We start from the raw sequence: 22,378 nt of genomic DNA, 5'->3' as shown, positions 1-22,378 counted from the left end.
TTCCTGCATTAAAAAAAAACAAAAGAAAACCCAACACCACAAATACCACCAAGAGGAAAATTCTGTGCCCTATCAAGAGGGACCTTCGAGAGGAATGGAAATGGGAATTGATGTGCCAGAGCTGAACCCAAGGACCAGGAGGGTGCAGGGCTGTGCTCTGGGTCCCAGTTCAAAGCTGCAGCACTCTGGATGGTGCTCTCTGCCTGGTCTGGGGATTACCAAGGATTTCCAGAATGTTCACTGGAGGTTTCCCTGCTGGAAAAGAGAAACTGATCTTCAGAGTAGCACAGGAAATGCTGGGTGTGAATCAATCATAGAATCCTAGAATCCTAGGGGTTGGAAGGGACCTGGAAAGATCATCTAGTCCAACCCCCCTGCCAGAGCAGGGCCCCCTAGAGTACATCCCCTAGGAACGTGTCCAGGTGGGGTTTGAATGTCTCCAGTGAAGGAGACTCCACAACCCCCCTGGGCAGCCTGTTCCAGGGCTCTGTCACCCTTACAGTAAAAAAATTTTTTCTGATATTCAACTTGAACCTCCTATGCTCCAATTTACACCCATTACCCCTTGTCCTATCACTGGTCACCACTGAGAAAAGCCTAACTCCATCTCCCTGACACTCACCCCTTACATATTTGAAAACATTGATGAGGTCACCCCTCAGTCTCCTTTTCTCCAAACTAAAGAGACCCAGCTCCCTCAGCCTTTCCTCATAAGGGAGATGTTCCACTCCCTTAATCATCTCAGTAGCTCTGCGCTGGACTCTTTCAAGCACTTCCCTGTCCTTCTTGAACTGAGGGGCCCAGAACTGGACACAATACTCCAGGTGTGGCCTCACCAATGCAGAATAGAGGGGGAGGAGAACCTCTCTTGACCTACTAACCACCCCCTTTCTAATGCACCCCAGGATGCCATTGGCCTTCTTGGCCACAAGGGCACATTGCTGGCTCATGGGCATCTTCTTGTCTACCAGGACCCCCAGGTCTCTTTCACCTCCACTGCTCTCCAGCAGCTCAGCCCCCAACCTATACTGGGACATCGTGTTGTTCTTCCCCAGATGCAAAACTCTACACTTCCCCTTGTTGAATTTCATCATGTTTCTCCCTGCCCAACTCTCCAGCCTGTCTAAGTCTCTCTGAATGGCAGCACAGCCTTCTGGTGTGTCAGCCACTCCTCCCAGCTCAGTGTCATCAGCAAACTTGCTGAGGGTACATTCTATACCCTCATCCAAGTCGTTGATGAAGATATTGAACAACACCAGTCCCAGAAGTGTGCCTCAAGAGTGCAGAGGGCACGGGGTACAAGGTTGTTGGGGGATATGGGTGTGGAACAAAGCCCAAAAGCCCAGCAGAACCTCAGGAGGACCTTTCCCAACCTTCCTGTGGAGGGATTTGGGGCAAGGATGAGCTGTGTCAGGGAAGAACGGCTTTGCAGAAACTTCACCATCCTCCTCCTGTGAGTCCTGGTTCTTCTTTCTTTGCCATTTAGCCAATCTGTGAGGCTCAACAGCAGCCCCAGTGCTCTATGGATGGTGTCCTGGAGCATGGCAGTGTTGACAACTTGCTACCTCTGTGTTCAGGAGGACTTTTTGGGTTCAGTCCATGTCAGTTGTGGTCTGTTTGGGCTCCTGACATCCCACAGATAAGGAACTGCTCCTTGCTGACGCCTCTTGGGCTTTTTATCTGTCTGAGTTTTTATTCCTGCTCCCCTCCATCTCCCTTTCTATTGGTTTGGGGCTACTGGGACATTTTTATAGAAAAAAATATTGGTGTCTTTGTGCCTCAAACAGTCTGGTGCAGGATGTCTTCTCATTACCCCAACTTCCGATGCAGTGTGCCGTGGCTCATCCTTTTTCTGGAAGCTGTTTTCCTTGTCTTTTCTTACTTTTTCTTCTCAGAGGATAATTCAGTCATCTCCTACCCAGGTAAGACCAGCAGCTTGGCTGTGAAATGTTTGGCAGTGCCAGAGAGATGGGATTCAGCAGGTTGGTGTGTTTGCTCCTGAGAGGCAGAATGTTTTTACTGCCCTTGATGTACAACCACATTTATGGTGTGTGTTGCTTTATAGCAAAGCAAAGACAGTGAAGGAAGGCACAAGGGATTCTAAAGGCCATTGCTGGGATGTTTTTTTCTGTCCCTTTGTGGTAATCCTGACTCCTAGGAACTTCCAAGGACAGGCACTGCTCCCTCTGAGGTCTTTGCATGTCAAGGTGGTGGTGTTCTACTGAGTCAGAATTCAGGGTGGCACTACTGGAATGCTGAAGAGAACTGAGTGAAGTGAATACAGTGGAATTAAGGGCTTAAATATATTCTGGAGCTCTGTTTTGGGCACTGATGAATATATTAGATGAGGCTACAGCCACAGCATGTGAAGTATTTACAGTGTTGTGCAAACAGGAGCTGCTTCAGCCTCGTGACATTCTTGTGTTTCCCTCCCTGTTTCAGAGCTTGAAAACTGAGAGCTGCTTCCCCACTGCTTGATATTTGGCAGGATCTAGAGGCTGGCACAACCAGAGGAGAACAAGTCCTGGATGATGTTTCCAGGCCTCCAGATCCAACAACTTCTATCTTGGACAACCTCTCCCTTTTATGCAGTGGTGCTGGTGTCCATATTAAACTCTTCCAGCTGCTATTTCTGTTCCTTCTGCCCAGATGAGGATGTTGTATAAGTTTCTCCTTATTTCATTTCTTCCCTCCAGACCTCAAGGAATCAATTAACTCTCCCAGCTCTTTAAATTCACCTCAGTAAAAGAGAATGTCCAAATCTCACTGCTCAATTTACTTCATTTCATTTTCATCCTTCAACCCCCATTCTATAGCATCCATTCTAATCCCTTTCTGAAATTAAATTCAGGGTCAAGGGTATTTTTTTTTTTTTCTGATTGCTTATGGTTTGGAAATAAAGCTCTGGAATTCTTTAGAAGTACAAAATAATGATGGCACAATAACTTTTATCTGAAGGCTTTTTAGTTAATTGTGATTTATTTATTTTTTAACCTGAAATCCAGTCTACTAATAACCTCTGTGCTGTCTTTTCTGTCATGCAGCTTTTCAAGATGTCAACCACATGGTGGTTTTGGGATTTGGCTTTTTCCTGACATTTCTGAAAAGATATGGCTTCAGCAGCACTGGATTCAATCTCCTGATCATTGTACTTGGTGTCCAATGCTCCATGCTGATAGAAAATGCATTATGTTACCTACTGCTGGGGTTAAGGTGGTCTGAAGATGGCCTGAAAAGGTAATTAATTTGTGTTACAACTGGAAGAATCTAGAACTGATTGCTCTTTGTGGAGGATGGTGCTGTGTTATATGGACCTGGTTGTGAACTAGCAGAGCAGACACTTTAGAAGGTTTAAGAAGGCATTTTACTGACCTGTTTTTCTTCTTGGCCCTGGTGTAATCCTGATACAGAATTCTTTTTTTCTTTTTTTTTCTTTTTTTTTTTTTTTGTTTTTGTTTTGTTTTTTCAGAATAACAAGAGCTACTGTGAGCATGATGTCTGTGGTCATCTCCACTGGAGCTGTTCTTGGAAAGGCTAATCCTCTGCAATTAATTCTGATGACAGTTGTGGAGATAATATTTTTCCAGCTGAGCAGGCAGATCAACAACATCTTCCTGATGGTACAGTAGTGTGATTTCCCTGCACACCAGGGAAAGTTCCACTGGAACTTGGGAATGTTACCTTTTGGTGGCTTGTTAGTGCTCAGCTGACAATAAGATCAGTGTCTTTATTGCACTCAAATTGTGGCTGTGTTTTCATTGTGAATTTAAACCTGGCTTTGGGGCTGTATTTAAACAGATTGAACTCCCTGCATAGAAATTTATAGAACTGACCATAAAACCCAGGCATAAACTGAGGAACCATGAAAAGAAACTCCTTGTAGAGAGGTTACATGAGCAGCTAGGTAAAGAATTCCACCAAAGGCTTCCTGTGGGGTGAAATAAGCTACAAATTGGATTATTTTATTGATACAGGTTGCAGATCACATCAGCATGATGCATGTTCACCTCTTTGGAGCCTACTTTGGTCTGGCAGTGGCCTCACGCTTCTCTGAGCCATCCCCAAGCTCTGAGAAGAACACAAGTACTCCCAAGTCAGATTTATTCTCCATGTTGGGTAAGACATTTGCTTTCACATCTCAGTTGGAAGAAAAAAAAATTGGTGAGAGCATCAGGAATGTTTCTGGGGACTGACCACAGCTTTTCCATCCCAAATGCAGCAGACAGAAAACTGCTGCTGTGGTTCCTGCTTTCTGACAAAGTGTTGCTGAGTCTCAGCATGTTTCCTCCCAGGCATCTGAACCACTCCTGCCATGGCTGGGACTCAGTTTGCTTTTGTCAGTCTCAGCACAACCCTCTTGTCCTCTTGGGACTTTTGCAGGCACATCAGTGAGGGTGCAGTGCACCAAAGCTGAGGTCATGACTTGTGTTTCACTAGTGCTTACAGTTCCCAGCTGGGGCTAAGGCTCAGTTTTGGTTTTTTTTTTTTCCCCAAGGTGCTGCACAGTGATATAAAAAGGCAGTTCCTGCCTAGAAATGTGAGTGAAAAGATAAAAGCCTGATGAGGGGTGGGGAATGACAGACAGGCACGTGAGAAAGGAGCTGGGTGATGAGAGGCTGAGTGTATGGAACTTCCATTCCAAACTCTAAGCAATTTAGCTTCTTTATTATCAGGTTCAACAAGGCCAAGTGCTGGGTCCTGCACTTTGGCCACAACAACCCCATGGGGAGCTCCAGGCTGGGCACAGAGTGGCAGAAAGGGAGCTGGGAGTCTGGATTGCCAGGAAGCTGAAGAGGAGCCAGCAGTGTGCCCAGGTGGCCAAGAAGGCCAATGGCATCCTGGGCTGGCTCAGGAACAGCGTGGCCAGCAGGTCCAGGGAAGGGATTCTGCCCCTGTGCTCAGCCCTGGGGAGGCCACAGCTTGAGTCCTGTGTCCAGTTCTGGGCCCCTCAGCTCAGGAAGGAGATTGAGGTGCTGGAGCAGGTCCAGAGAAGAGCAAGGAGGCTGGGAAGGGATCCAGCACAAGTCCTGTGAGGAAGGGCTGAGGGAGCTGGGGGTGTTGAGGCTGGAGAAGAGGAGGCTCAGGGGAGACCTCATCACTCTCTCCAACTCCCTGAAAGGAGGTTGGAGCCAGGGGGGGGTTGGGCTCTTTTCCCAGGCAACTCTCAGCAAGACAAGAGGCCATGGTCTTAAATTGTGCCGGGGGAAGTTCAGATTGGATATTAGAAAGAATTTTTTCATGGAAAGGGTGATCAGCCATTGGAATGGGCTGCCCAGGGAGGTAGTGGACTCTTTGTCCCTGGAGACATTTAAAAAGAGCCTGGATGTGGCACTCAGTGCCATGGTCTAGTGACTGCAGCAGTAGTTAATCAAGGGTTGGACTCGATGATCTCTGAGGTCCCTTCCAACTCAGCCAGTTCTAGGATTCTATGATTCTGTGACTTCTGCTGTGTAACTGCCACCAGCTGAACTCAGATCTTCCTGCAAAGACTCACAGAGTCTAATTCTTGCTCAGTCTTTGCCCAGCTTAGGAAAAGAGAAATTTAAGTGCTGCTCTCTTGAGTCCCTGGAGTTCTTGCTTTGATGGAGAATTGGAGGAGATCAGTATTTTAATCTAACTCATCAAGACACTGTTCATTTTTCATGATTTTTTTGGTGCAGCTTTCTACAACCAAGTGCTTGCTATTTGGAGTAATTAATTGACTTGAACAAACCTCAAATTTTAGTGTCTGGTGAGTTGCACAAGGTACCTCTGCAGCGTGGAGAACAGAACCTTGGCTATAGAAGTTTAGTGGGCAGCAAAAAAAAAAAAAAAAAAAAAAGACAAAAAAAAAAAAAGACTGGACAGGGCAAAATAAACTCATAGTCAGGAGCAGGTCCAGGAGCACAGACTGGAATGTGTGGTCCAGTTTGCCTGAGTGTGAGGCCACCTACTTCCCTCTGCTGGCTGGAATTTGTTCTGTGCCTGTGTCTCCATGTGCCCGTAGGAAAAGATGGATCCAAGCAGTGAACTTGTTTTGTAGAGATTCAGAAATGCTGACAATAGAAGCAGAAGCAGCTTTTTTCACTATTGCTAGTGAAGCCTGTGTGGTCAGGATGGTGTGAAACTGTGCAGAGATCTTCCAGGAGGAAAGTGATTTGGTCTTTTGGAGCTGTTCAGTGTGTGACTGCTACAAGTATCAAGAAAGGTAAACTGTGCATAGCTGAGAGAAGAATGATCAAGTCAGCTCAAGGTGCTGGTTTATCCCTGCTCTGGAGTTATTCTGGTAGAAGTAGAGAGGATTCTGTTCTTATGATCCAATTCAGCCTCTTTTTCTCTTCAAACTCTGCCAGGAGGCAGGACAACCAGTACCAGTTGTAAAAGACATTCTAAAGTGCACTTTGGGTTCCTTTATAGTGATTGCTCCCAGGTGAGCTGCTTTCTTGTCCTCTTTGGCTTTCATGAATCCTCTCTTGCAGCTGGTTTTGAAGTTGTTCCCCAGTTCCACAAAAAGGAGCAGAGATTTTGGCCAGGGGGCAAGCTTCTGGTGCCTGTACAGGACAGGCAGGATGCTGATTGTTGGGAAATCAGCAACAGAATTGTTCCCATTTGTATCTAAACCTGTGTTTAAGGGGATGAGAGACAGGACAAAGCTGATGCTAAAGGCTGTCTGCATTGGGGAGTGTTTCCCTCTGATTACAGTGGGGAATTAGAATGCAAAACATGGGCTGGAGCTCTCCTGAGCCAGCTGGGTTCAGTGTGTTTTGAAGCAGGGGTTGATGGTTGTTTGTTTTTCTCTCCAAGGTACCCTCTTTCTCTGGGTGTTCTGGCCAAGCCTCAATTCTATACTATCTTTTGGCTTCAAGTTGCAAGTGATCTACAACACCTACTTTGCCCTTGCAGTGAGTGCTGTAACTGCCTTCATCTTGTCTGTGCTGACCACAGAGGATGGAAAATTCAGAATGGTAAGAGAGAAAATCACTTCATGGAGCAGATCTTTTTCTGTCACTCTCAGTAATACACTGAAAGGATGAAATTTTTACTATTGAGTAAAAACAAATCCAAGCTTTCAGCCTGACAGTCATCATTAGCCTCCCAACCAGAAGCTGTAGCTTAGAAGTTATGTTCTCAGCTGGTAATTTACAGTGTACAGGGGCCCAAATTCATCCTGAAGAGATTACACATGCATGAGGGCAGCCACCTCTGATACTGGACTGCTCTAAGTGATGACTGAATTCTCACTCCATATTTTTGTTGCTTTGTTTTACAGAGCCATATCCACAGTGCAGTGCTAGCTGGTGGGGTCACTCTGAGTTATGCAGCAGAGAGTATCAATTATCCTTGGATTGCAATGATTTTGGGTCTGCTTGCCACTGTGATAACCATATTAGGATCTTACTGCTTACAGGTAATACTCAGAACCTGAAGTTGTTGGTTTTTTGTTTGGTTTGTTGTTTTTTTTTTTATTTGTTTGTTTTTTTTTTTTTATAAGCTGTATAAACTTCATTTCCAATGTAGGATACCTCAAGGGAAATCTCTCTTTCTAAGAGCTTAGAGGTGGCAAACCTGAAGTCTTTCAAGCAGACTGCAGGATTGCACCTTGCAAGTCCCAAGTTCATTTTCTAGCTCTGCAATAAACAATGTGCTCTCCTCAATTTGGGTTTTCCTGTATCACTTAAAACCTTTTCTTCTTCCCAGAGATGCCTGTATCCTGCTCTCAAGATTCATGATGCATCTGGAGTTCATTTCACTTTTGGCTTGCCTGCTGTGCTTGGAGCTCTTGCCCAGGTCCTTCTCACTGTAATAGGAAGCTGGAATACTTCACCCAAGTACATAAATTCTTCCTATTAACTACTAAACTGAGCTAATAATTATTGTGTGCCTTGAGAAGAGTTGCAGAAAGCATGAATGTGATCACAGATAAATCATAAAATCATTTTATACCTGGTAACCTATGAGAATCTCTGGAATCTGAAAGAAGTTGAGCAGACTTTGGATCAAAACTTCAAGATTAGCATTTGGTCCTAGATTCTGTCTTTTTTATTTGATATTAAATACAGCTGACACAGGAGATGAAGGCTGGGGATCTGCCTTCCAAGACTCATTTTGGATTTGGTGATGTGCAGCATAACAGCCTGACACTTATCATATTCTTATTGAAAGAAACAAATTTAGTGATGCTTTAGTACCACAATGATGGTTTCTAAAGGCTCCAGATCTGGATTAGGCTTCTGATAGGATCTCTTAAAACATCTAACTGCAGCTGCAGTTAGATAACTGAATAACTGCAGTTATTCAGGAATAACATTTTTTTCTGAGAGATTTTGATAGAAAATGCTGCATAGATACAGATTTATTCACAGTCTTAATGTTAAATTAAGGTGAAACACTTGTTCTGCTTTTCAGCCTGGGTTCTTTTGTGCTGACTCAACTTGGTGCCATCTGCCAGACCATCAGTGTTGCCTTCATAACAGGTTTTATTACAGGTCAGTACTGAAAAACATTTTCTGTAACATCTCTCTCCTTTCCTCAGGGCAAGAGGCACCAGCCAGCATGTCAGTGCAGCCTTTGTAAAAAAAAGCCTGTTGAATGGGGGCTCTGAAGTGTATTTCTATGGGTAAATTATTTGTAGAAGCAGCCACAGGAAACATGAATGCCTCCCACTCCTCAAAGCCTTTTTTTTTTTTTAAGAAAAGCTGAATTGGGCAGCAATAACCTAGTAGCACCATTCTTTCATTGGTGAAGTTTATTTTAACAGCTGCTTAACAGCTGCCTTCAAATCCCAGTCAAGTGATGTGTGAGGATGAAAATATCTTTACATTTGGGTAGAGTTTTAGCAACAGCAAAACACTACTCATTTTTAGGCCACTTGGTATAAACCTGCAGTGTTCTGTGACAGTCCAGGGCTCACTTGCATCAGCCAAGCACTTGGCCTTGGATTGCTTGTGGTTTGGGATCAGGGCTCATGTGTTTCCTGTGGTTTGTGTCAGCTGCTGTTTTCCTGTCTTGAATAAAAGAGAGAGGGCAGATGAAAATTGCTATGAAATAGACTCTAAACTGGTGGGGCTTTACCTGATGTGTAAGCTCTGCATTAAGCAGATTTTTAAAAATACAACCCAGCATTCTAAAATAAATCTCAAACAATCAAACCTCCAGTGTTTAACCAAAAATCAGAAATTCCAAGCTACCAGTGGTGATAAACCTGATTGCTTTAAATACACAGGCATTTTTCATGCAAGAACTTAATTATTTTTGATGTCTTTTTAGAACCTGGCAGGCCATTTAATGGAGTTTTACCTAGAGTCATGAATTTTTAATGACACAAGCCTTGATCCTGGCTTCTCTCTTTGTATTTAGGGGCAGCTTGAGTCAAGGGGTTCTGCTGGAGCATTTAGTTCTGAATTAGTGTTTTGATCCATATCCCATTTGGAGGCATGGTACTAAGAAACTTCAGTTACAATCTTCTCCTTTCCCTGGTGTATATATTTATATTGGATATATTTTTTTTTACAAATAGGTTTAATCTTAAATCTCAAACTGTTTAAGACTGTCCCTGTATCCAAGTACTTTGAAGACCAGTTTTATTGGGAGGTAAGTTTCAATGTAAAAATTATTTGTGTAGGTTTCTATGATGGAACTCCAGGGATTTGAACAAAAATTAAAAAAAAAAAAAAAATGGGGGGAAATAATTCAGTTTCACAGAAGGTTTTGGATGCCCTGTTTGACATGGATGAACTGTTCCTCCTGTTACTTCAGAGAAAACATTATAAATATGTGCAGTCTTCAGGTGGGATTGTCAGAGGTGTTGGTGGGCACTGGATAAATCCAAAATGATCTTGTTTGTTGGATCCTGTCATCTGAAATGCTCAGGGATCCTTTGGGACTGACAGCCCTGCTCTCCATGCTTCCCACACAGTCCCTGAGGAGACCTGAGCAGCATCTAAGAGATTTTTAGAAACCAGTGAATGGTTTGAAAGGTGTTTTTCATGAAACAGACCAAGCCTCCTGGCTGCACTCTGACAAACACTGGCCCTGAGCACCTTAAGGTGATGCTACATCTGAATTACAGACAAAATGGGTGAAAATAAGCTTCTAATAAGGTTTCACATTGCCTTTTTTCTATGATTATATCATGTTTTGATACAAGCATCTTTGTCTTCACAGTTTCCCCATTTGGCTGTTGGATTTTGAGCAGAGGAACCCAGCTGACAGATTTGACCAAGATAAGCTGTTCCTGTTTGTCACTAGAGCAAATGAATACTACAATTGAAAGGGCTGAAAGAGCACTTAAAACAGAAATTCTCAGGCTCAAAAAAGCCATTCCAGTGGGCACACAGAAATTAACAATGAACTGTTCTAGTTCTTTTTTGAAAGACACAAGGGTGTGAATTTGCAGATGCAAACTTATAATGCATTTTGCTTTTCTGCTTTGGGAATCTCACCTTAAATTATTATTTTTTCTTTTAGGATACAAGGAAATTGGCTGTACTCATATGCCTCTCAAGTAAAAGCTTGGAAGCTTAAAGCTTCCAAGTTTAAGAGCTAAAGTATATATTTTAAATTATAATTTTTCAAGAAGTAGACACTCATTCTTATCTAGTAAAGCATTAAAGTACTTGTTTTTAGGCAAAATTAATTCTGTTGAAGGCCTTGTTAAGCAAGGATTTGGTGAGGGAGCTGGATTGGAGCCACCACTGGACTCAGTTATCTGACTGCTGAAAGAAAAATCTATAATTACTTTGCTCAGGCAATTTGTAAGTTCAGGTGGCAAGAAGTTAAATTGTTCTGCTGGCAGATAGTGTCCCTGAAATCAATGATATTGCTCATAAATTTAAGATTCAGCAGCAAAGCTCAGAGCAGCCTGGCTGCCCATTTCTGAACTGCCCTAGGCTGAGCTGTTTTGCTTTGAGAGATGCAGGAGGCTTCTGTGCAAAGCAACTTTTGTTTTTAAATAGATTGTGATCCTATCCTTGGTGTTTCTTTCTTTCAAAATAGTTGGCGTGGAAAAAAAACTCTTTCAAAAATGCTTACATAATAAAAAAGACTCAAAATGGGATTGGTTTTGTTTATTCAGCACATTCAAAGTAATGAGGAAAAATGGAACATTGAAGCCAATGTTGTTTGGTGCTGACCTCAATTCACTCATGGGGGATTAAGCAAAGTAATTAAAGAAAGTGGGGGACAGTTTTCCAGTAATGAAACATTCCCTGCAGAGGCAGGGCTGTTTTTTCTTATTTCCAGGTCACAAAATAACCAGTGATCTGCCAAGTTTATCAGTTTCTGACAGTGCTACTCAGCCTTGGTGCACGTTTGCAGAATCTCACAGTTTACACCCAACCTCCTCTGTCCTCATGTGCAGAATCCAGCCCTACATCAGGCACTTCACTTGCTTCACTTGCCAGAAACCAACCAAACAGAACTGCTGCAAATGCCTTCTAGCAGCAATGCTTTTAAGGGAGAGTATTTTATTCCCTCCCCTTTCCCCATGTCTTTTATCACTGATTTCTTGGACAACAAGCCTTGGGCAGAGCAGAGGAAGAGACAGCTACAGGAGGAGTGATCTCATCATTCAATGAGTACTAAAAACTCTCCTTGGTAGTGACTGTTCCCAGCTTGAGTACTGCTTCTCTCTTCCTGAAGACAGGACTCTGAGCTGAAGAATATTCTCCCTTTGTATTACAGGGGTTAGAAAATAGTTGACAGCAGCCTTGTGAATTCACCACTTCCCTCTAGAGCCACTACACAATTTGTACTTGTGCCACTACATTTATCCACAGCAACTCTGAGTGGTTACTTGTTACTGCTACAGGATAAACTAAATATTCAGAGGGGAGAAGGGTGAAAAAATTCCCAAAGGAACATTGTTCTAGATTACACAAAAAAAGCCACACACCAGTAAGTTTTGAAATTGAAGAAATGGTTATATTGTCCAGATATAGGAAATATTTAATAAATATACATCAAAAAGTTGGTTTAAAAGCTTTTTTAGTAAGTCTTGGATTGTAAATAACACGATAGAAACAGCTGGTTAAATACATCAATTTTCCACTATACTGTTTACTTGAAACAAACATTGTATCATAAAGGTGACTGCCCTGGGTACTTGCAGCAATTTTACTTTGGTCAAAAACGTAACAACCTTTAAGTCAACATACAAGAGTAAAAAAAACTAAACAGAATAGGACTAGAGGTTTTAGTGCTATGATTTAGGTGTTCCTTGTCCTATCTTTAGACACAATTGAAGGTCACTGCTTACAAAATGGTTTTATAAAATTCTGGGGGTGTGCAGCTAAAACCAACCAGCAGAGGCAGTGCACTTCCACAGGTCTGGTCACTGCCACAGATCTTCTGTGCGACCAAATTTGAAGACCAGTCCTCTGTTCAGAACAGGATAAAGGGGTGTGAGTACATCATGGAGCACATCAAACACCTACTATTTCAATTACATGATGGCAGGGAGTAAGTTGTAGTATTTTTAAGTCTAGTTCCTTATCCTGCAAGAAAACCAATGAGCCCAGAGATCTCCTGCCCTCCCTAACTAGAGCCATGTCTAGATAGAAAAAAATGGGGCTTAATAGAAGCAAATTATAACAAGTTTCAGTTTTTAATCATCATAAATAAATTAGGCAAGAAATCAACAAAAGAAGTTAGTCTTACCCAAAAAAGATGAAAGCATTCTGGAAAAAAACAGCGATTCCTGGATATACTACTGATTTTTCTAATAAAAGAAAAAAAAAATCTCCATGAATTTTTGATCAGCTCTTTTCAAGAACATCCTATATTCTGACATTTCAGAAGGACTACATTAGAAAAGATAACCAGTTAATTTTAAATACAAACTCTGAAGCAGGGGTATGAAGTGCAGGCAGGTTACAAGTCAGGATTCCAGGCCAGGTACAGGGGTGAAGTGACAACAAACATTTGGTTGCTGTTGCCACAAATCTGCCTAAACCAGATTATTCATGCATGGAATTCAGACAGCACTGTGCAGCTTCTAAACAAGATGCTCCCCTCCCATCTCTGATGTTCAGTTGTGTCACACAGAAGGCAAGCATCAGCCTTACCACATTGCTAAGTTAATTAAGTGGCTTTTGTGTCCTTCCAAAAAAGCTTCCCAAGTCAAAGCAGCCTCTCCTGTTCTCTAACCCAAAATGTGCACCTCAAATGCAATGCTCATAAAGACTGTCATTATTACTTGGGATTACACATCCTGTTTGGAATGTGGATATGTGTTAGGATACAGATGTCTATATTCCTGTATGGTGAGGAAATACAAAATGGGAGTGCATATTAGGGCACTGCAATGGGACCAATGCACTTGTTTCCCTGAAAATCTCCTGGGAATTGAGCAAGGCCAAAGCTGAGGAGAATGGAAATGAAACAAACCCAGCAGCTTGCCCTGACTGGTGTGAAATTCACTTCAGCAGCAGGTACAATTAGCAGCTTTATGTATCCTTAAATGACCTAACTTCTGGTTTTGAAAATCAAAAAGGAACACACTGCAGTTTTCCTGGTTTTCTCAAGATTTGCCTTGACACAAAAAAAGCTACCATGGTACAAATTAAGGTATGAATTTAAATAGGCAACTTGAAACATTTTTTCCCTTTTGCTAATTTAGCAGAAAGGCTTTAGGAACAATTTGCACGTGGTCAGTAATTTTTATTCTGGGAATAAGTGTTCACCCAGGGAATTATTTCCATGTAACTGCAGCACTTTAATTATATCAGGACAGTTCCTCAGGATCTGTGTTTCTAATTATCTTAACTGGAAGCTTTATGACTTGTGATAAAAGCCACCCTGATAATAGCAGATACTAAGAAATAGCAGTGTGTAAGGAACCAAAATATTGAAACTGCCAAGAAACTAGTTAAAATAAGTTCTAAAATTCAACAGTTATTTAAAATACTGTAAAACTCCCCAAACCAGATCAGGTCACGTTCCATGCTGGATCTTACCTTTAACAACATAGCCTCCAAAAAGGATCCACATGGAAGCAATCAGAGATCCAAATGCCATCATAAACCCAATGAACAGCCAGATCCGAGCACCTGGAAAAAGACATGGGGGATGTTTTGTGTCCCAGTACAGACATTTGTGACATCCAGCACCCTTTCATTTCAGAGCTCCTTCTGTGATACCAGGGCTCTACACCAATCCACAGGTACAGGTGTCCAAGACTGAACAGTTCCCCAGCTGTCTGGCTGTACAACAGCCACCACCCCTGTACCTGTCTGTCCCAGGCAGCCTTCACTGTAACTGTCACCCCTCACTTGCCCATTGGACACTGCATTGATCCTGTAAGAGCAAAACAGGATAAAACTGGGTAAAAACAGGTAAAGCAAGAAGCAGGTTTTTACAAAACAGTAACAGAAATTTCTCAGAAACTTATATGAAAAGGAAGATGCTCTGTTTCTTGCTTTTTCTTTAAGAGGGACAAAGCTAAAACTTAAAAAGCGTTTTTCCAAAGACTAAGAACCCTGGACCTGTCCTACATGCTTGATTTTTAAAAAGTTTCCTTACTATTAACATCAACCAATATAAGAAAAAAATATAAGAAATATATATATAAGAAAAAACTTACATTAGGAATGCAATAGTGGCTATAACCCCACAAGCATGGTATGAATGGTTGAAGTCTTCCATGTTAGGGTATTTTACAGCTGCATCTATGATTATCCACCAACCTGTAAAAAACTAAAAGAAGGAAGAGCACAATAGCTTCAAATATGGACACAAGTCCTTTTAACAATATATGACTGATATAGGGAAGATAATGTTAACATAGAAAATAATTATTTCTGCCTCCAATCCAGAGTCAGCTGACAGTATAACTCTTTTTGGCATCAAGGTTAAATGCAGAGCCAGAGATTTATTTACACCAATAACTATTACATGGATAGAAGCTCCAAATCTTCAAGTAACACGTGGATGCAAGCACCTAGAACTGATTTAATCCTTAACTCTGCTGCTACATACAAGGACAACATATCCCTGACCTTCCTTTTACTTCCAAAAAGAGCAAATACTGTAGCTCATTGACATCTCAGAAGCCTAAAAGCTGCACAAGAGACACTGTACATACCAACAACTCCTGACACTCTACAGACCAACACTGACACTGTACTCCCCCACACTGACACTGTACAGACCAACACTGACACTGTACTTACCAACACTCCTGCAGCAACAGAAGCGATCGTGTTCCGTTTCTCCCCCCAGTCAACGCACTCCGAGCACCGCAAGCTCTCCAGAAAACCCGACATTTTCCAGCGCTCTGAAGACCTAGAGAAGCAAAACGGGGTCATTTCTTTACAAGAGGCCACCCAACACACCCCAAGGGCTGTCACCCAGGCAATATGCACCGTGCACGGACACGCTGGAACCGCAACACCATACCCGGGAACCCCGCACGCACCTGGGGACACCGCTGGAGAGGCGACAATCTCAGCCATGAAGCGAATTCACCCTCGCTCACCGCACCCAACCCATAAGGGGCCCCCACAGCCCTCCCGCAACCGCGGACACGGGCAAAGAACCGAACATCCCCGCTCCGCCCGAGGAAGAAAGAGCTCCCGGACCGACGCGTTGCCTCACACCGCATCACCCCTTACCTGAGGGCGGGGAACCACCGGGCCGCCACCGAGCCGCCGCCGAACCGCCCGCTCCGCGGCTGCGCGGGGCTCAGCTGATGCGGAAGGAGTTCGGGGGGGTTGGGGGGGGGATGCAGCGCGCAGGCGCAGTGGGTGCGGGCAGGGGCGGTACCGCAGGAAGCACCGCGCAGGAGCAGTGGGTGCGGGCAGGGGCGGTACCGCAGGAAGCACCGCGCAGGAGCAGTGGGTGCGGGCAGGGGCGGTACCGCACCCGAACCTCCCTGCGCAAACCAAGGGGTTTGGGGGTGGGGGAGGGGGTACGCGCGCGCGCAGAGGGCCCTTCTCCCGCCCCGCGCACGCGCCCTTCCCGCCCCTTACATAAGGAGGTTCTGGAAGGTTCTTCCCCGCCCTCAGTCGCGGCTGGCGGCGGCAGCGGGCGGAGGTTGCTCGGAGGGCTGCGTCTTCTGAGGCTTCCCAGCGGCTTTTTTTTAATTTTTTTTTCGTGTTTTGTTTTTATTTTCCTGGCTAGAAGGAGCCTGGGCGGTCGCTCGCAATGGGGGTGACTCACGAAGCGGGGCTGTCTCCTCAGGCGTCGCCACTGGAGCAGGATCCGTGCGGGGGGAGCCCGGCTGGATGGAGCCGGTGAGATGAGGAGGGGGGGATAAAATCGGGGGGAGGGGGGACGGGGGACGGGGAGCGGGGGGAGAAAACTGTCGGGGAACGCTCCTTGGGGCTGCACGGGCGAAAAGCGGTTGTGTGGGGCGGGCAGAGCTCGTTACGCGGTTTTCCTTCGGCGTTCCCGGGGGGTGTGCGCTGAGGTGCGGAGCACAGCGGTATTCACGGCTTTTTCTCTTACAGAGGCTCTCAAGGGACTCCCGGGACCCAGCACCGGGGCTGTCCGGCGGCTCCCAGCGGTAAGTGTCCGGAGGCGGATCCCGAGGTGGATTCTGTCCGTGTGGGTTCAGCCCGGGGGGGGGTGTGGGGGTTGCCGGGTGAAGGTTGTGTGGGAATAGGAGGGGGGGAGCGCGGTGGCTGCTGCGGGAAACTGCGCTGTCTTAGGGAGCTTAAGGATGGGGGGCGGGGGTGGTTGAGGTCAAGATGAATCGGTTGTTTTCTCTTGGCTGTGCTCTGTGACCTTGGCCCTTGTTTGGAGGTGAAGTCAGGAAACTTGAGCTTGAGGAGGGTACCAAGCTCCTCACGGACTGCTCTAGAGCTTTGCGCCCTCGATCGATTCAGTAAGGTTTTAAAGCTTTGTTTGAGAGCTTGGGTTTGCAGTGAGGAGTGAAATTCTGTGGTTTAAAAAAAAAAAAAAGCTTTAAACGGTAAAGTGGTGACGTGGCTCAGGGATTAAGTCGTGATCAGGCAGTTCCACCCCAGATGACAGGAACCTTGGTAGACACAAAATGGCGGCCACTAAAGAGGGACAGCCATTTTAATGATTAATATACAGCTTTAACAAATGTTAAACCCTTTACAACTTACATCAAGTGAATAGTTAGCTGTATTTTTCACCAATTAGGTATGCTTTAGTAGCTTGCTACGTGCACTGCTGGTTTGTGTGGTGTTCTGTGCAGATGTTTTTTTTTTATTGTGATATGGTCAAAACGTTGAAGTGGCTGCTTTGTACCTTGATGGTAATTTTTTTTTCCCTGTTGGAGTGCCACTAAAGAGGGACAGCCATTTTAATGATTAATATACAGCTTTAACAAATGTTAAACCCTTTACAACTTACATCAAGTGAATAGTTAGCTATATTTTTCACCAATTATGTATGTTTTAATAGCTTGCTACGTGTACTGCTGGGTTGTGTGGTGTTCTGTGCAGATGTTTTTTTTTATTGTGATATGGTCAAAACGTTGAAGTGGCTGCTTTGTACCTTGGTGGCAATTTTTTTTCCCTGGAGTAAAGCAGTGGAGTAAAGCAGTAAAGTTTCCACAAAACTGCAGAAAAAACCAAATAATACTGATTTGGAACACAAACATTTTTTTCATGGTGGATTTCATAGACTGCATTTAGAATAGATTGAAAATAAAATACCTTGAAAAGTCAAGGGGGGGAAAATGAAGGTGTAACTTCTTACAGGGTATTTTTTTCACAAAAGGTGTGTGCTTACCTACCAAATAAAGGGTATTAAACCTAAAATCCACATGAGCCAACTTGTCTCCAAAATCCTCCACAGAACTAAATTTCATATAGAGTACTGACTGTATGAGAGTAAATGATGAAATTGTCATGTGCAAAGCATGCTGATAAACTGGATGAGAATTGTTGGTTTAATGATCCTTGAACTTTGTGCCTGTGTGTGTCATAATGTTTGTCATTGCTGTGTAAATGACTGGCTGCAAATAAATGATTATCCTACCCCTCCCCACCCTCAACAGGAACAGAAACGGGGCATTGCAGAACCCCAGTAAACCCAGAACCAGCTGCTGAAACCAACTGCAAGGAGAAAACAGTGGTTAAGAAAACTGAGGATATGACAGACTTCATGGATGATTTAACCCTCAGCTCGCCGAAGAAACGAGAGTCATCTGTGAGGTCCAGGAGGAGTTGTCCTAGGTCATCCACAAGGTCATCCAGCAGATCCTCTTGCAGTTCAGCGTCCAGTTCAAGTAGTTCCTCTTCAGCTTCTTCCAGGAGCTGGAGCCGCTCCAGATCGAGGTCAAGGTCATGGGCAAGAAGGAAGAGCTCCCGGAGGCACAGGAGATATTCCCGCTCCTATTCCAGAAGCCGCTCCAGGTCCCGCGGTTACCTGAGGTACCGGGGCAGGTACCGGGGCAGACACTACAGGAGGTACCCCCGCTCTCCTCCGAGGTACAGATCCCGCAGCAGGTCCTGGTCTCGTGGGAGATCCTATTACAGAAGATCCTATTCCAGAAGCAGATCCCGTTCCAGAGGCCGAAGATATTATGGATTTGGGAGAACAATCTATCCAGAGGCTTACAGGAGCTGGAGAAGCAGGTCACGGACAAGATCTCGGAGTAGATCACCTCTCCATTTGAGTGAAAAAGGTACCTTTTTAAAATTTTTTCAGACTTATGTTGTGTGAAGATCTCAAAACAGAACTGATATTTTAAGCAGGCTCTTGTCGTAGAGAGCATAACTGGTAATGGCAATGGGGGGGAAAATCACAGTTAAATGTATTTAAGTATTTAGAGCATATTCTTTGCACTTCAACTGAAGTTAAATCTCCCAAATTCTAATGAAAATTGGTAACATTTAATGTGACAAAAATTTTAAATTTTTTTTAGGCTTGCATTGAGTCGGTACCTACTAATTTGAATGTAAGAGCATTAACACTTTTTTGTCTTCTTGTAGAGAAGAGAGAACTCTTGGAAATTGCCAAAGCTAATGCTGCAAAAGCTCTGGGAACAGATAACATAATCTTGCCAGCAAGCCTGAAGATCCTTACTCCTTCCAAAGAGATAAAAAATGAAAAACAAGAGCAGGAAGATCCTGATGAGTCAGCTGAGGTAGGTATGAACTGGAGTAGCCTCATTGAAAAGGTAAACACTTTGGAAAACTTTCTGTCTGCATGGATGTTAGAGCTTTTAATGGACTTTGTGATTATGAATTCAAACCCTTGAATGCTAAAAACTACTCTAGAAACCACTGTAGACTTTGTGTTAAGCTGAAAGTACTGTGGACTCTAAAGAGGTGGTTGATCCACTGAGTACACTCAGCTTTCTGTAGTGACAGGCTGGGAAGGAGAGGTGGATGTCATTTGTTCTTTTGACTTCCTTCCCCATTACTTGAAGTAGTTCTATATTTCTGACCTAAAACAAGGAGTCTTTTTGCCCAATTTAGTGCATAGCATGGGTTTTTTTTTAAAGATTATATCTTTCTACACTTTGTAACTGTTAAAAGCTTTTCATATGCAACAAACTGTTTCCCAGAAATTACATACCCAAGCACACAATGCATTTTACATACTTTATTTCTGTCTTATAGAAATCATGACTATGGTTCCAGACATGATGAAGAAAATCTGGTGGTAATTAAGGGACTTGTGGGCTGTAGCTGCTGTGAATTTAAGGGAGGGAGAAACTTGAGCAGCTTCAACTGACTTTGAATTTTAGTTTGGCTCTGTTATGGTGTGTTAACCTGGTAAATACAGATCTGCAGTAACTGGGACATCAATCAGGTGCTGTTTCAAATGGAAGTAAATTTACTAAGGGTTTTAGCCAAATGGTTCAGGCATCCCTTTCATAATATATGCAATATATTCCAGATGTTGAGAGAGTACAGAAGAAGAGGCCTGCATCACTTGCAGATAAGTTTATTGTCATTATCCAAAGCTCTGCAGAGCAGACATGCAGAACTTAATGCAGTTTACCACTACACCTCATTGTTTGGCAATCTGTGCTCAGGATTGTTTGAATCCTCCTTGTAACTGGGGCATGGATATCAGGTCACGTGGGAATTGGCACTTAGACCTTGATAAAAATACTGAATGTGTTTCAAATGGAGTTCAGTGTTGATCTGTTTCCATATTGAGTAGCTTACAGCTACTTTGGATGTAAAAACCTGAAACAACTCTACCAGAAAGTTCATAACTTTCTAGTAACTGCCTTAAAATGCCCAGAATAAGCTGTGCTCTCACTGAAGCTGTGTGTGCTCTCCTCTAGCAACCCAGAAGAGTGGCAGAGGACATGACCAAGAGTGGAGTGGAGAGAGCAGCCATACAGAGGAGCATTTCTTTCAGTCCTAATGTAAGTGTCATTTCCCTGTCATTTAGAGCTACTGAGATGATTAAGGGAGTGGAACATCTCCCTTATGAGGAAAGGCTGAGGGAGCTGGGTCTCTTTAGTTTGGAGAAAAGGAGACTGAGGGGTGACCTCATCAATGTTTTCAAATATGTAAGGGGTGAGTGTCAGGGAGATGGAGTTAGGCTTTTCTCAGTGGTGACCAGTGATAGGACAAGGGGTAATGGGTGTAAATTGGAGCATAGGAGGTTCAAGTTGAATATCAGAAAAAATTTTTTTACTGTAAGGGTGACGGAGCCCTGGAACAGGCTGCCCAGGGGGGTTGTGGAGTCTCCTTCACTGGAGACATTCAAAACCCACCTGGACACGTTCCTAGGGGATGTACTCTAGGGGGCCCTGCTCTGGCAGGGGGGGTTGGACTAGATGATCTTTGAGGTCCCTTCCAACCCCTAGGATTCTGTGATTCTAGGATTCCCAAGATGGAATTCCAACACTTGACCCTTTCTGTGCTAGGCTTTTGTCAGTGTTGATTGTCAAACTAAAGGTCTTGATGGCAATGAATTCCATTTAAGTCATTCTTAAATCATTTCCTGGAGGAGGTGGATCAGTCCTTCAGCAGTCAGCACTGTAAGCACACTGCAGCAGTCAGTTTAACATAGATAAAATAATGTTGTTTGTACTGTGCTATAGATTGTAACATGTATGCCAGAAGTAGTTTATGCCAGAATGTACTTCAGGTTTCATGTTTCAATATATTTTGGTAAAACAGAGCTATGGAAGAAGGAACTTCTCTCAGTCCTGTGTCACTTAAGTGTATGCAGCTGATACTCCCTGGGAGCTGCAAAGAGAGTTCATTTTGGTGGCACAGAAAACCCCCTTGAAGTTGTCAGGTCTTGGTACCTTCATTCTTGTTCCATCATTCTAAAGGTCATTTCTTCAAGACAAGAGGGCACAAGAGGTCTCAAGTTGTGCCAGGGGAGGTTTAGGTTGGACATTAGAAAGAATTTCTTTCTGGAGAGGGTGCTCAGCCATTGGAATGGGCTGCCCAGGGAAGGGGTGGATTCTCCATCCCTGGAGATATTTCCAAAGAGCCTGGATGTGGCACTCAGTGCCATGGGCTGGGAACCACGGGGGGAGTGGAGCAAGGGTTGGACTTGATGAGCTCTGAGGTCCCTTCCAACCCAGCCCATTCTGTGAGGAGTCTGTGAGGAGTCTGTGAGGAGTCTGTGAGGAGTCTGTGAGGAGTCTGTGAGGAGTCTGTGAGGAGTCTGTGAGGAGTCTGTGAGGAGTCTGTGAGGAGTCTGTGAGGAGTCTGTGAGGAGTCTGTGAGGAGTCTGTGAGGAGTCTGTGAGGAGTCTGTGAGGAGTCTGTGAGGAGTCTGTGAGGAGTCTGTGAGGAGTCTGTGAGGAGTCTGTGAGGAGTCTGTGAGGAGTCTGTGAGGAGTCTGTGAGGAGTCTGTGATTCATTCTATGATTGATTCTTTTTCCAGAATACAATGGCCAAACCAGTGCTACAGAAACCACTGAGCCATGTTGTTAAGGAACCTGCAGTTTCTCCAGGAAGAGAAGAGGAGAGAAAGGGAAGTCCCTATGGGCAATGGGTTCCTGTCAAGAAGGAGGAGAAGAAAACATTTTTGAACTTCTCACCTAAAAGTGCACCCTTCAGGGCACGCTAATGTATTTTTTTTCTGGCTGTCTCTGACTGCAGCATTATGAATACTTGAGTAGTGAGAGCTGACATCTCCTTATCAGGTTGAAGACTTGTTAATACTGTGTATTTATGAGGTCTTAATTTTGGAATCCTAGGTTTCTCTTTCAGATGTAGAGCACAGTGATCCAGAAGCCACAGGAGGAAATCTTGTGTATATTTGTAAATATTTTGTATTGCTTTAAAGGACTAGAACTTAACAGGTGGGTAACTTTTTCTAAACAGTAGTTCTGGTAGCTGTTATTTTGAACACTTGATTTACATTGTGTAACTGTTTACTTCAAGTAAATAAAGTTTAGTTTTCCACTTGCTTCTCTATGTGTCAAATATTAGTTGAGCTTATCCTGGAAGTGGTGATTTCCAGGTTTAGTGGGAGGCATCATTGTGACACTGCCT

General features: G+C 43.9%; 3 protein-coding genes across 5 annotated transcripts; 2 read left to right on the top strand and 1 right to left on the bottom strand.

Moving 5' to 3' along the window:
* Window positions 1-1,406: 1,406 nt before the first annotated feature.
* On the top strand, window positions 1,407-12,357 carry RHCE (Rh blood group CcEe antigens). 2 transcript variants are annotated; one of them, XM_071767812.1, is made up of 10 exons: window positions 1,407-1,922; window positions 3,045-3,237; window positions 3,470-3,620; window positions 3,975-4,116; window positions 6,784-6,944; window positions 7,250-7,387; window positions 7,678-7,808; window positions 8,386-8,465; window positions 9,497-9,570; window positions 10,144-12,357. In XM_071767812.1, exons 1-10 carry the CDS (start codon window positions 1,523-1,525, stop codon window positions 10,168-10,170), a joined length of 1,497 nt encoding a protein of 498 aa, XP_071623913.1. In that variant the 5' UTR covers window positions 1,407-1,522; the 3' UTR covers window positions 10,171-12,357. The 2 variants fall into 2 exon arrangements, with proteins under 2 accessions (XP_071623913.1, XP_071623914.1); XM_071767813.1 differs by lacking the exon at window positions 8,386-8,465.
* TMEM50A (transmembrane protein 50A) lies at window positions 11,880-15,964 on the bottom strand. 2 transcript variants are annotated; one of them, XM_071767818.1, is made up of 7 exons: window positions 15,948-15,964; window positions 15,150-15,261; window positions 14,561-14,673; window positions 14,207-14,274; window positions 13,935-14,027; window positions 12,637-12,697; window positions 11,880-12,356 (listed from the first exon to the last, which is right to left on the bottom strand). In XM_071767818.1, coding segments are annotated over exons 1-7 (495 nt in total). In that variant the 5' UTR covers window positions 15,950-15,964; the 3' UTR covers window positions 11,880-12,310. The 2 variants fall into 2 exon arrangements, with proteins under 2 accessions (XP_071623919.1, XP_071623920.1); XM_071767819.1 differs by lacking the exon at window positions 15,948-15,964 and adding an exon at window positions 15,591-15,855.
* Window positions 15,965-16,070: 106 nt separating this feature from the next.
* On the top strand, window positions 16,071-22,288 carry RSRP1 (arginine and serine rich protein 1). Its single transcript, XM_071767816.1, has 6 exons — window positions 16,071-16,211; window positions 16,428-16,483; window positions 17,951-18,580; window positions 18,888-19,042; window positions 20,198-20,281; window positions 21,765-22,288. The coding sequence occupies exons 1-6, from the start codon at window positions 16,123-16,125 to the stop codon at window positions 21,948-21,950; spliced, it is 1,200 nt and encodes a 399-aa protein (XP_071623917.1). The 5' UTR covers window positions 16,071-16,122; the 3' UTR covers window positions 21,951-22,288.
* The last annotated feature ends 90 nt before the right edge of the window (window positions 22,289-22,378 follow it).

This window comes from Heliangelus exortis, chromosome 24, assembly GCF_036169615.1.
Source record: "Heliangelus exortis chromosome 24, bHelExo1.hap1, whole genome shotgun sequence".
Lineage (NCBI taxonomy): Eukaryota > Metazoa > Chordata > Aves > Apodiformes > Trochilidae > Heliangelus > Heliangelus exortis.
Note: the sequence above shows the minus strand (reverse complement) of the source record. Positions and strands in the feature narration are given on the sequence as shown.